Source organism: Pipistrellus kuhlii, unplaced genomic scaffold (assembly GCF_014108245.1).
Source record: "Pipistrellus kuhlii isolate mPipKuh1 unplaced genomic scaffold, mPipKuh1.p scaffold_m20_p_4, whole genome shotgun sequence".
Taxonomy (NCBI): domain Eukaryota; kingdom Metazoa; phylum Chordata; class Mammalia; order Chiroptera; family Vespertilionidae; genus Pipistrellus; species Pipistrellus kuhlii.
Genome location: NW_023425540.1, coordinates 29,497,680 through 29,512,621, shown reverse-complemented (window position 1 = coordinate 29,512,621; position 14,942 = coordinate 29,497,680). Strand labels below are relative to the sequence as shown.

Here is a 14,942-nt window from a genome sequence, read left to right as displayed (position 1 = left end):
GTGAGAAACATTGATTGGCTGACTCCTACACACCCACTACTGGGGATCAAGCCTGCCTGCAATCACAGGCACATGCCCTGACTGGGAATGAAACCTGTGACTTCCTGGTTCCTGGGTCCGTGGTCAACCACTGAGCTACAACCACTGGTCTCACATTGCTTTTAAGGTGTTCTTTCTGGATATTCACTTAACATATGACTATCTCCAATGTATACAGGTTTTAGTCAAATTTTCAATAATTTTTTTTTAATTTTACAGCTTCAGTAGATCAAACTATAAAGCATTTTATAATGGTGCTAAATATGGTCATTGATACATTCTACAATGTATGATTTTATGTCACATTAGATCATCACTTGCAAATAAACCAAACTGGAATATTCTTGTCAGTTAACCAGTCAAAAATATAATAAACTATTGCCTATTATTGTAATTATACTATTTAATTGGAAAATGAAAAATACATAACCTAATTAAAGCACTTAAAGCAGTAATTGTATTTTGTTCAGTCTATAACTAGATCATAAGCAATAATGAGTTTGCTTAACTGTTTTTAAAAGAATGAACTATTATGTAAAGTTGCAGCTTTCCACATTTTAGCTTTGATGACACTGTTAACACAATGCAGATGGATCATAAGAATTCTTGCTTCATATTATACAAACTATTAAATTTTACAAAGTTCCATACTTTAAAAAGATATTAGCTTGTAATATGTAATAAGCGACTTCAAAATGCAATGGGTATTTAATTTTAAAGCGTGCCTTTAACATTTATGTAAAACGTTTTTTGTACTCGTTCAATAGAAACGTATCTGTCCACTGGGTAAAGCTATCAATAAAACTACTGGTCTGTAATGTGTTAATATTCAACATACCGATGAATAAGGACTACTAGCCTATATAATAAAAGCCTAATATGTAAATTGACCGAACGGCTGAACCATCGGTGGAATGACTGGTCGCTATGGAATGCACTGACCACCAAGGGCAGACACTCAACACAGAAGTTTCCCCCAGCCTGCAGACCCCAGGCCAGCCAAGGCAGGTACCCCCAAACACCCCACCGGTCGCTCCAAAGATAGACCCTGATCACTGGCCAGGCCTAGGAACCCTACATGTGTATAAATTTTGTGCATTGGGCCCCTAGTCCTATATAATAAAGAGGTAATATGCAAACTAGCCCTCACACCATAGCACCATCACAAGAAAGCTGTGTGCACAGTAGGGGTGGGGCCAGTGGCCATCTGCACAGCTTCCATCAGGGTTCCTGAGGCTCCGCAGGGGTCCCGGCAGCCATTCCACCCAGCTTCTGCTGGAGTTTCCACGGCCCAGTCCCGGCATCCACTTCACGTTCCTTCTGCCAGGGTTTTTGCGATCCCATGTGTGCATACGGCCCAGAGGTGGGGCATTGGGGCGGCACTACAAAACTCAGGGCCGTTCCACGGCACTCCAGCAATGCAGGGTGGGACTCTGGGACTTGGGGTGGTCCCATGGCATGGGGAGAAGTGGGAAAGGGTCCTGGGTCTCTTGTGATTTCACACTACAGGTCACTAGTTTATATATATAAAAGCTTAACTGACTGTTATGACCAGACAACCTGCCAGTAGCTGTGACACGCACTGACCACTAGGGAGCAGATACTCAATGTAGGAGCTGCCCTCTGGTGGTCAGTGCGCTCCCACAGCCAACCTCCCATGGTCCCTCTCCCCCCACCCCACCTCCACTGGCAGGCCCCAATCACTGGCCGGGCCAAGGGACCTCACCCATGCACAAATTCATCTATTATGAACAAGTAAAATAATAAAGGCAATTTGCAAAAATAAAGTTTATGTAGAAATATACTAGTCCTCAAACATCCAAATTTTCATCCATTGACTTTGCTTTCCTGGGCACCTAACATTTATTGCTTAGTCCTTTCACACTCCCCACCCTTGAACATACCATTCTGGGTACAGAAGTTGAAACCAAAGAAAAGCATGCTCTCACACAGAACTACAGTAATGGTAACTTATCCTTTAGATCAGGGGTGGGAGGACCTTTTTTTCTGCCCAGGGCCATTTGAACATTTATAACATCTTCTACAGGCTCACAAAATTCTCAACTTAAAAATTAGCCTGCTATATTTGGTCAAACATTTAATCAACTCACCTTTAATGCCTTGACAGGGCCAGACCTAATGATTTTGCAGATCTTCCCCACCCTGCTTTAGATTATGTTCACAGCATCACAGTTAACCATACCTGGATCATGTGGGCACTTAAATAAGGTCCTGGAAAATACCAATTAAAGCTAAATGTGATGAAAGACAATGAATGTCACTAGATCAGGTTTTCTTAGAGCAACTATTTTGTTTCAACTTAACTCGAAATAAAAATCTTAACTTGAATAAATTTAAAATGTATTTGACAATTTAGTCTCAACATCATGAACATTACTGTACCTCTAAAATATTAACAGTACTGGGGGAAAATCCACGAAAGAATATTTTGTAAACATGTGTGAACATAGAGATAAACATGTCAGTTATAAGACAGCTGCATAATTATTAAGTTCACCCAGAAATATCATTTCAAAAATGATCAAAATCCAATTCTTTTATATAAGGTATTCAAAATTAGCTCCTCCCCAAGCACCAACATTTATAATGTAGAACCTAACTTTTAGTAAACTCTTTTTAAAAAATTACCTGCTTCTGCAACCATCTTTCATGCCTTCGTTGCTTCCTCCTCAGATTCTTCAACTTGCTCCTCTCTCTCTTGCTGAGCCTCTGATGAATGGCGCCCAGGGAAAAGCTGCCGGAGCGCAGGATGTCCAGGGGCGAGAGGTGCTCCTCCGGGTCCGAGGCCTCCAGCGTGCGCCTGCCGGCGGAGGGCAAGTCCATCAGGAACGCCAGGCCGCCAGGACTAGCGTGGTCAGGGCGCACGGCAGAAGCTCCAGGACCGCTCTGGAATTCTCCTCCTCTTTGTGTCTGGGTCTCACGGGGAGCCGCTGAAAACCTCTGCAGCAGCACATTGGAATCAAAACTTGATGATAGGTGGAAGGAACAGCTATTTTTACTAGATTCTAAAGGCAGGTCCAAAAGGTCCTCAGGCTGGGCTTCATTTAGTCTGGGGCAGGCGATAGTCGTACTACGCATGTCATAGAATGTGGGTAATAAAGTCAGCTTCTCGCTGGTGCTCAGATCCCAGCTCTGTGATTTTCTGTGGGAAGCTCTTCTGGTGCATCTGCCAGTCACAAGCTGCGGGACAAAAAGCTGGTATTTTGAATCGGATGCTTTGAAGAGCAGTTTTTCCTTCTTCATCTGAACACACGTCGACCGCACCTCCAGGCACAGCGCTTCTGTTAACCTCCCGGGGCCATTATTCTTTTGGGCCATGTTTGAAAGCCTGCGATTTCTGTTTCTGAAGGCGCCGCCCGTCAGCAGAGCTTCGCTGTCACCACCTGACAGAGCTGTAGGATGTGACAAGTGTTTCGGTGATGGTCTCATTAGTCGGCCTGCCTGTGCTGGCTGGCAATCGGTCCGGCTCTTGGAGAGGTGCACCGCTGCGCGCTGGCCACAGGAACATTTTGGAGTGCTGACAAAATTAAAGCCCCCTAAACGGGCCCCACAAAAAGGGCAATTCAGTTTTCCCACTGTCCACTGGGCCTACAGGTAATGAAGGGAGATAAAGACAATGTGTTCATTGTAAAGTACTAAAAAAAGAATGTGTGTGTGTGTGTGTGTGTGTGTGTGTGTGTGTGTGTGTGTGTATGTGTTTAAGCCAACCACATGAGAGTTTTCTATGCCACAGAAAAGGCTGGCTTTCTGTTTTCTGATTAGTAAACAGAATAGTCAGTGGAAACAAGCTTTCTAATAGAGATGAGCAGCTCCAAAGTTCTAGAATGATAACATACTGCACTTCATGTCCATTGAAACAATACTCCTAAGAATTTTAAATGAATCTCCTAAACAAGAGGTTGAATATGGATACAGTGTGAGCTAATGAAAAGAAAAATACACTACAGAACCAGGAAGCACATCAGTCTACAGAGCTTAATTTGCAAGTAAAATCTCACAGAAAAGTGTCTGTTTTGATACACTTCTTGCATACCAAGAACTGTGGGAGGGAATTTCCCCCAACTGTCAGAATGAAGCTCTTCCGGGCAACCCAAAGATACTGGCTGCACACATCAGAGGGAGCCCTTTCCATACTCAGATTCAAAATTAACGAAGGGCTGGCTTAAAATCATCTTTTCAACAGAGGCAGTGAGACATCTGCTGCGTCCTAATACAGTTTGTGAAGTTCAGGACACGTACAAGCCACACTGGCATTTCCCCAGGAAATCGTTACAATGTGAGAATGGATGCAAGGAATAGCTAGCTATCAAATGTTACCATTAACAACAGCCACAAAAAAGTTAAAGTAGTCAGTGTTGAGAAAGACAATTGTATTTTTCTAAAACTCATATTATTTATAGTTTTCTAGGATTTGTGTCTTGAATTGTGAGAAATAATGATTCCATACTATTAACAAGATGAGTTCTTGCTCTTATATTTCATTAAAGATCTTTAAAAGTGTGGCATTTTGATTTTTACTGAGTTAATAAATCATTAATTACCCAGTTTATTTTATTATGCCTACATGAATACTATATATAGGATATTTCATTCACTCAATAGACACAGTTCTACGTGCTGGGGACACAGTAAAAAATATAAAGAGCCTTGACCTCATGGAGCCTACATTCTTCATGGAGAGCTGGGCAATTGACAAGAGTGCATATACATGCATTGTATACATTACATTTTAAATGTGTATAATAATTCATGTATTTATATTTGTAAGATGTACTTACGCATATTTAAAGTACTATATATTACTTATAGTTTGTGTCTGTGTAACTTATAGATAGGTAGGTAGAGCAGAGATGGAAGAAAGGAGTGTGAATAGTGGTAACAGTGAGGATAGTTGATAGAGAGGTCAGGCGATGCCTCCTTGAGAAAGAACAGGTGAATATCTGTGGGAAAAGCTTTCAAGCCAGGAGAAGTAGCAAACGCAAAGTTTGAGAAGACAAGTGCTGAAGCACTCCAGTGATAATGAAGAAGTCATAAATATAAGCAAGAGTTACACAGCTTCTGTATATTGTGCTGTGTTCACCTCAAGTCAGGTCTCCTTTGAAAAGTAATAATAACAATAAAAAAAGAATTGCATAGCCTTCCATGTCTGTTGAAATAATGCATCTAAAAAATAGCTCTAAAATAAGGACACTGAAGGCAGTACATTCCTAATTTCACTCTGACTCGGGGAACTTACTTTTTGTAGTAGGCGGTTTATCCATTCTGGAAGGGCTTCTATATTCATGTGCCACACACGACAGGTATTTTGATTATCAGCTGAGTCATCACTATCCTATTATATCAAAATGCATGGTATTAGTTATTACCAGATCAAAATTCATTTCACAAATTTCATTTGAATAAAACACAAAAATGTAAGTTCAATTTTAACCAGAAAGGAAATAAGACACTGCCCTCCTCTCTTCATTCCCATTTCCAAAAACAAACACACAAAGAAAAAGAAAAAAGGAAGAAAGAAAGAAAAGAAGAAGTATTTTCAGGGAATACTGCCTGTGAATAAAAAAAAAAGCCCTCCAGTTCACTGAGTTCATCTATTAAAGTGTCGGCCAAACCTACAAAAGTTAGTTTATCATAGATCCTCGTAAGACGATAACAGGGACATTTCAGGCAGAGAGGGATTTAATTCTTGGTTTCAAACTGGCAACGTAAGTTTATATTCCGGTCTATTCTCCCTGTTAAACCACAAAACCTATACAAGATATTAAAAAAAATTTTTTCTTTAAATTAATAGCTAAACTAGAAAATACAGATAGGGAGATTTCATTGAAGCAGAAATTGAGAGGAACCTCTGAAAGATTAATGAGGGAAATACAGTATGTAGCATACTGTATCCAAGTACATAACAGATATGTACACAAAGAATGGTCCATGCCCAAGTGGTGGAAACTAGAAGCAGGAAGGCTCTGGGAAGCTATTAGAAGTGAAGATGAAGTATGTGTGTCTCCAGCCAATAGTATTTGGGGCAGATAGAAATAGCACAACATTGTAGGGTGGCTGGAAAGGCCTAGAAAAAATGAAAAGCATCCACAGTAAGTGAAGAAGATGAGCTACTGAGGACCAATTTCTATTCTCACTGAAAATAGTACCGTGACTTACAAAGAGTGTGATGTAGATTTGTTTGTACCAATAACATATATATCTAATACATATTGTTTGGTTTTCTTTGAAAAAGCAGGTGAAAGAGAAATACATATATTCTGTATTATGATATTAAAAGCATAGACAGCCTAATATATGTAAATAAAAAAGTACCTAAAAGGAAAATAACTTTTCCATGAATGTTGTAACGAGTGAATATATTATATTTTGTAAAATTTAAATTTCACTTAAAAATTGATTCAAATAAAAATAAAATATTGATTCTATAAATGCTGGAGTAAGAAGTATTATACACGATTCAACATTAAACTTGATAGAAGTAGCCAAGATGAAAAACACTGATAACATGAGACAAAGATAGAAATTTTATAGTGACAAAGGGGATAATTAATCATTTGCCAATATAATAGTATATGCACCCAACCTAGGAGCACCAAATATATAAAGCACTTATTAACAGACATAAAGGAAAAAAACTGACAAAAATGCAATTAAGTAGGGGGCCGGAATACCCTGTTGACAGCAATGGTGGCTCATCCAAACATAAAGCCAATAAGGAAATATCAGCCTTAAATGATTCATCAGAAAAAATGAACTTATTATTTTTAGAATTTTCCATTCCTAGACCACAGAATATTCTTTTCAAGTGCACATGGAATATTCTCAAGGATGGATCATATTTTGGGATACAGAACTAGTCTCAATGAACTTGAGAAGACTAAAATCATATCAAGCATTTTTTCCAACTATAGAGGTAAGTGGAAATAAACTACAAGAAATCTGGAAAACTACAGATATGTGGAGATTAAACAACATGCTATTGAACAACTATTGGGTCAAAGAAGAAATAAGAGATCTAAAGAATACATAGAGACAGATGAAAATACAATATAACCAAATTTGGGAGGCTGCAGTAAAAGAGGTACTGATGCCGGGACCGGTTTGGCTCAGTGGATAGAGCGTCAGCCTGGACTGAAAGGTCCTGGGTTCGATTCCGGTCAAGGGCATGTACCTTGGTTGCGGGCACATCCCCGGGGGGCAGGGGGGGGTGTGTGTGCAAGAGGCAGCTGGCCAATGTTTCTCTCTCATCGACGTTTCTAACTCTCTGTCCCTCTCAATTCCTCTCTGTGTAAAATCAATAAAATATATTAAAAATAAATAAATAAATAAATAAATAAATAAATAAATAAAAGAGGTACTGAGTGGGAAGCTAATTTTAGTATAGGCCTACTTCAAAAAACAAGAAAAATTTTATATAATCTAACATCACACTTTCAGGAACTAGAGAAAGATGAACAAATAAAGCACAAAGGAAGTAAAATAATAAAAAATTTGAGCAGAATAAAATATAGAAAAGACAAAAGAAAAACATAATCAAGAGTTGGTTTTTTGAAAAAATAGATAACACTGGCAAAAATAATTCAATATAATTTAAAATATTAACAATATGGAAGAAAAGTGTGAAGAATATTTCAATACACATGGAAAGATCACTTGATAAAATTCAATACTCATTCATGATAAAAAAAAAATTCTCAGAAAACTAAGATAGCCAGGGCATCTACTACAAATTTCACAAATGCTACATGAACATTCCTACGAGAATAAATGTTGGAGTTAGAGTTCTAGGTAGGCGGGAGAGGTTTTACAATGTACTTACTCTTATTCTTACTAGGTTAACAAAAAGTTACTACTGTGACCAGGCATTGCTTAAGGATTTTATTCCTTTACAAATAAGGAGAAACAAGAGAAATAAAGCAACTTTTATGTAACTTGTTCAAGGTCACAGACAAGCAGCAAAACGAGGATATCCATCCCGGCAGCCTGGCTTCGATACTCCTGTGCTCAGCCACTAAGCTTCCTATGCCAAAGAAGTCATCAAATTTATTGTTCCGAGGGCAATGATAATTATATCTTTAGTCCAAGTACCTTTTAAGGCACAATGCTACTATTCTTCCCTAAGCTTACAAAACAAAACAAACAAACAAAAAACCCTGGGGTATAATTTATTTTTAAATTAACCAAGAACATGCACCAACGTATACAGAAGTAGGTTTAGAAAACACTCCACAGTTGATTGATATGTGACCCCCAACCCAATCTCCTTCATCTGAGAACTATTAATATTAATATAAGCATACTTTTATGGCAACAACAACAACAAAAGACTAAAACCAGTTACAGCAATTGGTATAGGTGAGGAGTATAAAAGGCTGGGTTAAGCATGGCTAGCATTCTGCTCCCTTTCCTGGAAGCCTATAGGGCAGAGACAACCAGGGTAAACACAGAAGCTTCCATTATAAATGGACTGACAACTACTTCACTCGTGTTTATAAGCACAAAGTCTTAGAGAAATAATGTAGATGACATTCATGTTATTTACTTCCAATATAATTTTACAGGTAAAATGGGACATAGCAACTATTAAGTTTGTAAATTTATAGTCACTTAATTTTTTAAAAGTCACACAAATATATGATAAAACAAGTTCTAATGAGTGTATGTGAAGATGATTTATTAAATTGGAAGCAACCTGATTTGAAGAAAGCTTTATAGTAGAGGAATAAGAGGTTATCTCCTGGGGAAAAAATTTAAGCTGAAAATTAGAAAACTGTATTATGAGGATTTTAGAAATTCTACTAGACAAATTTTCGCATCTGAAAATTATCACGGTGGGTGAAGAGAGGAAGGAATGAAAAAGTAACAATTTCGCACAATGCTGTCAGAAAAATGTTGATAAAATATTTTGAAAATGAAATTTTTTGTTCGAACAGCAGGTGGGGCTAATGCACTGTTATTTCTATTTTTGTGTTAAGGGTGGAGACCTTTTAGTTTCTGTATAGAACTTAATTTTAAAATTACAAATTTTATGCATTATCATTTAATAATATTTAAGATTTTAATTAAGCAGATGTTAAATGTAAAATACTGATACAAAGAATTTAATATGTTTTGAAAGATGTTTAACACGATATTTCTTATGTTAGCAATAACATTTCCTTACTAATTCATTAAAAGTGAGCCAAATATATTATTTAACTACCGCAGTTATAAACACTACAGAAAAAGATCAGGTAACACAAATATCATTTAATTAACATTACTAATGAAATGTTTAAAGTAAAGTATTACAAATGTAAAGAAACCACATTCTGCTGGACTGCCTGGCTTTTCTATTTATATTTGGAGAAGGTACCTCAAGGTGAAAAATTTTTACTCAAAAGGGAATGAATGAAAGAAAAATTAAAGCCTCACTTAAGGGCAATCTCCTCGCATCCGTTCTTGCTACCTAATTCACTCATCACACAATAGCCAAAATTGTTTTTTAAAGTTCAAAGATTATGTCATTCCTTTTCAGTGACTTCCCAGCTCTTCAAGATCGAAGTCCTTAATTTGGTGTACAAGACCATAAATGATCTAACTAATACTCATCTTTCTAGCTTCAAACCTTGCCAAACTCCCTCTGGTTCTCTCAGCGCCAATTATGGGGCTCTTCTAGTTCCAAGGATACACCACATTCTCTCCAACACAGGCCTTTGAACATGCTGATCCTAAAGCCTGGACTGTTCTCCCCCTGGATTGCCCTTGCTACTCATCTACCTTATCTCCACACAAGTCACTTCCTCAGAAAAGCTTCCCTAACATTAAGTAGGTCCAATCCTCTGTCTATACCTATTCTTATGGCTCCCTATACTTTTCATTTTTGCTACCTAAATAACTAAAATGTAATATGTATGATGGATCCCTATCCTGAAAGCTTCACAAGGACAGAATATCTCCCTTCTGTTCTTTGACTCCCCAGTGCCTGACAAAATACCGCAGACTGGGTGGCTTAAGCAAGAGACATACATTCGTCACATTTCTGGAGGCCAGAAGTCAGACATCAAAGTGCCAGCATGTTCAGGTTCTGGTGAAAGCTTCTTCTCAGATTGCAGACTCTGTGTCCTCATCTGGGAGGAATGGAGTAAGGGAGAAGGAGAGAAAGAGGGTGAGGAGAAGGGGAGAATACAGAAAGTTCGAGAGAGAGACAAGAGACACAGAGACATTTGATAAGAGGCCATAGCCTCTTTTCAAATTGGGGTCCCATTCTTATTACCTCATTAGCCTTAATCATCTCCCAAAGATATATCTTCAGAATCAATCATATTGGAGTTAGAACTTCCATACATGAATTTGGGGCAGGGGAGGACACAATTTAGTTCTTAGCAAGTAATAAGACTAAGTATAGAAGAAATCAGCAATACAAATAGAACATCTTTCAGTATTACAGCCAATGAAGAAAAGATACCAGCAGGATAATAAAGCCAGAAAGAAAATGAGCAAAATATCCAGCCAAAAAGGTAAAGGAGGAACTATACAATCTATGATCGATTCAATATTCATCAATCATATTTATGGCCATCACTGTATTGGTAATATAAGAATGAAACACTTCATAGCCTGGTTATGGAAAGAGTCATAACCCAAATTATTATAGAGCTTCATAGTAAGCTCCATTCCCCAGTTTCCATTTTCCTCAACTCTCTGGAATTTGGCATCTGCCCCTACAACTCTCACACTAGAATAAACATTGATCAGTGGTCTCCTCTTTGCTACAACTCTTGCATACTTTTAGTTCTCATTCAGGGTCTCCACACTCTGTACAAATCTGGGGCACCTTTTACTGACTAGCATCCTCTAGAACTCTGTAGTGCACAGCATGCACACTGAAGGCACTGTCTGATCTTATACATCTTGCCACCACATTCAAATCTACTAACCAATACCTCCTTCTGGAAGACATCTGTCCCTTAATTTTCATTACACTGTATCCTACTTCCTGGTCTTATCTTTCTTGCCATTCCCACCTCCCTATTTTGTGAACTTCTTTTTTCTGTACATCCTTTAAATGTTCCTAAGAACTTTTCTTTCTCACTTCATTCACTCTGTATGATGGTCTCATCTATTCTTGAAACTTCACTCACCTCTTATACGTGGCGACACCCATATAGTTCAGATCCATTTTAAATTCCATACCACAGAACCAACAGAACCCTCCCCCCCAAACCTATATTTGAATGTTTTAGAGGTCACATAAACTTGACATGTCCTAAAGTACATTGAAACTAAAATTGAGGACACCATTCTCCTCATGGCCCTAGACATCACACATAACAGACCATTTCTGTTATTTTATATTTATACTAAATGCCCAGTGCACAAAATTCATGCACAGGTGAGGTCCCTAGGCCTGGCCAGAGATCAAGGCCTATTGGGGTCATCTCGCTCAGTCCCAATTGGGGCCTGCTGGCTGCTGGACAGGGCCTACCGAACAGGGCCTGCCAAACAAGGGGAGAGATGGAGGGAGGGACCACAGGAGATTTGCAGGCCAAAGGGAGCACAATGACCATCAGGAGGCAGATCCTGCATGGAGGTGATCAGTGCACATCATAATAACTGGTCAACCAGTCAGTCTGTTGTGGTCACTTAAGCTTTTATATATATTTGTCTTTTATTGTTACTTTGCTTTTGGTTTGGTTCTTGCTACATTTCATGCATCTCTGACTGGAAGGTGTGATAGGAGTCCCCTTTTCTCCTTGTAGACATAGTAGATTGTTTGAAATTCCATTCTAAATTCCCTGTCACATGTCTGACTACATGCCAGTAGCTGGAAAACTAAAGCTCAAATGTCTCAGATTTCCTTACAGCTCAAGTTCCACACATGACCTAGCTTCCACCAAGCTGATGCACCTGCTCAATACTATAGAAGCAGAAGCGATAATTATTTGTGCTGACTTCAGGCAAACTTGTTTTTTGGAAACACTTGGTCATTCTGCAGTAAAAGTTACAGTAACTCCAGTGCCCAATTCCCAGTTTTGTGGGGGCTGAGAGACAGAGTGTGAGACTCCCATTTCCTGGCATTGGGCCAGGATAAAGGAATACGGTCCTGGGGACAAAAGCTATGGATGCTGTTTCCCAGCTTTCTAATCCTCAATACAGTTCTGAGAGTCAGGTCATATCTGACAGGGTGTGGCACATATGAGGCAAAAGCCCAGGGTTTGCTCAGGGTAGGGAGACCCAAAGGGGGAATCCCTACATAATGTTGGATTGTAATGTCAGCATCAGGTTAAATGAAACAAATCTTCCCCTCTGGTATAGAAGGATTTCTTAACAAAAAGTAAAAAATATAAAGAACATGATTAATAAATTCATCTATATTATGTTATGAGCTGTTCATCAAAAAGACCATAAAGAGAGAAATATAAGTTATATAAACTGGCAAAAGCTATTTGCTAATACAATAAACAACAAGGGATTAGTGTTTAGAATAAAGAACTTCCAAAAATAAAGAGCAGGTGAAAAAAAAAAGACATTTTACAGAAAACACAAATACCTCAGACAATGAGAGGATGTTAGATGAAGAGAAAATAACCATGAACAAATGTGGCTGAGGCAAAACAAACAAAACCTGAGTGTCTCTTGAAGAAGAGAAAGAAGACAATGATAGGTGATCACAGCCACTCTCTCTGCTGAATTGAGAATTCCCTGTAGGACCCATGAATTACTGTCTATTTTATACCTCTTAGATATTGCTTCTTTTCATATTGCTCTTAGGGAAGTTTAGGGATTTTACTTTTGTTGAGTTAAAAACATTTATTTTTAACCCTGGCTAGTGTGGCTGCATTGTTCTATACACCCAAAAAGTTGCAGGTCCGATTCCTGGTCAGGGCACATACCCAGGTTGCAGGTTTGATCCCTGGTCAGGGTGCACACAGGAGGCAACCAATTGTCCTTCCTTCCTTCCTCCTTTCCTCCCTCCCTCCCTTCCTCCCTCCCTCTCTCCTTCCCTCCCTCCTTCTCTCTCTCTCTCTTCAAATCAACTAAAAAGCATATAGAAATATTTATTTTTATCAGGGCAACCAGGTAACCATTTTTGAACATTATTCAGGTGTTTTTATTGACTTTTTGATTCTACATGAATGTTCTCTTCTAGGCTCATGATGAATATTTAAAGAATACAATACAATAGGTTTTCCATTTCTTAATAGGATCTTGAATTTAATTGTTTGGTGATGACTAAAGTTCACTCCTGGTAGAGATAAAAATACGGACTATTATTACCTAAACTTATGTCTATGATATTACACTTCAAACTTTAAGGTCATGTTAATGCGAGCAGCTAGAGGTAAAATTAATTGTACCTGGGGAAGGGGAGGTGCCTGTTGAATAGCACTTTGAAATGTTTTTAGCGGGTAAAGCTAAGTCGGGTGTGGAGGGAAATGTGTGCCCGTGTGGGTGGCCACACAACTCCTACATTAGGAAACTAAACTAGAGTTTAGCGGTACTGACCTTAGGCCCTTGATTCTCAAGATAGTTCATGAAACAACCAGAACGTGCTATACATTTTCTACATTTCCAACACCGAAGAACATTTATTTCTTCTTGATTATGATTTTTAGTTATCACTTCTTTGCTTCTTTTCATCTGTGGGGAAATAAATTAATGTTAGAATGCTAAACTGTCACATTAAACTTGATTTTCTAAACCTTTTATACAGCATTAGCTACATACGGAGGAGCAGAATGATTATTTATTGAGGTACCTTCTAGTTACCTGAGTTTAGGTTTAGGAAGCACTCTGTAAACAATGTCTGGGATTGGAAATTCCATCTAATTATTATGATGATGCACCATGTTAGTAACTCCCAGCTTACTTTATCTTTGCAGAACAGTTACTATTTCTTTCCATTTGTTACTAAAAGTGGTAAGAGGCAACTGTTGAAGAGTCAAATAAGTTATTGCAGTGGCTTTAAAAGAATCATAACAAAAAATATAAATATTCCTATAAATAAGACATTTAGAATAGCCACAGCATTACATTTTATTTTATTTCTAAAAATATATATTTTATTGATTTTTACAGAGAGGAAGGGAGAGAGATAGAGAGCTAGAAACGTCGATGAGAGAAAAACATCGACCAGCTGCCTCTTGCACACCCCCTACTGGAGATGTGCCTGCAACCAAAGTACATGCCCTTGACCGGAATCGAACCTGGGACCCTTCAGTCCGCAGACCAGCGCTCTACCACTGAGCCAAACCGGTTTTGGCGCAGCATTACATTTTAAATATAATAAGATTTATTGAGTTGTGGTTAATTTTGTGAAAATTTAAACTTACTTACTTTAATCAAATCCCTTATACTGAATGCAAGGGATTGCATATTATACTCAGCGGAACAGTTAACCAATCTTGTAGCACGTGTAATCAAATAAACTTAGATAACAGATCTACCAATTTTATAGTCTATTTTATACCTAATATTGATATCAATGCTGTGATTTAGACCAACTTATAAAGTTTCACACTAATAAGAATTCCAAAATAGATGCAGTGTATTCAATAACTGACCTGCTAACTGTTCATTATAAAGAAAGGAAATGTTCATTTATTAAGATACCCACAAGAGTCTACTGCCTTGTTCCTAGACACATTTCCTCATTTGTTAGCTCTTTCATTTTTCATTCATTCAACAAACATTTACAAAGAGCTAACCATATGCCACAATAAGTCCAACTCCAGGGGCACAAAGATGAATAAACCTTATTTTCTGTCACATTAGTGCTCGCTGTGCTACAGTATCAATAGTTTTCTACCCTGGCTCATTAGAATCACTTAGGAAGCTTTAAGAAATAGTGATGCCCACTCCTAGAAAGTTTCACTTATTCTTGAGATGAGGAGGAAGTT

At 38.2% G+C, this 14,942-nt stretch overlaps 1 protein-coding gene across 3 annotated transcripts in view; it reads right to left on the bottom strand.

Annotated features, from left to right (window-relative positions):
• Positions 1–14,942, bottom strand: part of RNF180 (ring finger protein 180) — an 88,631-nt gene that overhangs the window by 54,849 nt on the left and 18,840 nt on the right. For 2 of the 3 annotated variants that reach the window (XM_045571554.1, XM_036410422.2), the window contains exons 2-4: positions 13,549–13,683; positions 5,297–5,392; positions 2,689–3,648 (exon numbers count right to left, since the gene is read on the bottom strand). In XM_045571554.1, coding sequence (XP_045427510.1) covers positions 2,689–3,648; positions 5,297–5,392; positions 13,549–13,683 — 1,191 coding nt within the window. The remainder of the gene's footprint in view (positions 1–2,688; positions 3,649–5,296; positions 5,393–13,548; positions 13,684–14,942) is intronic. The other variant, XM_045571555.1, reaches the window with a different exon arrangement.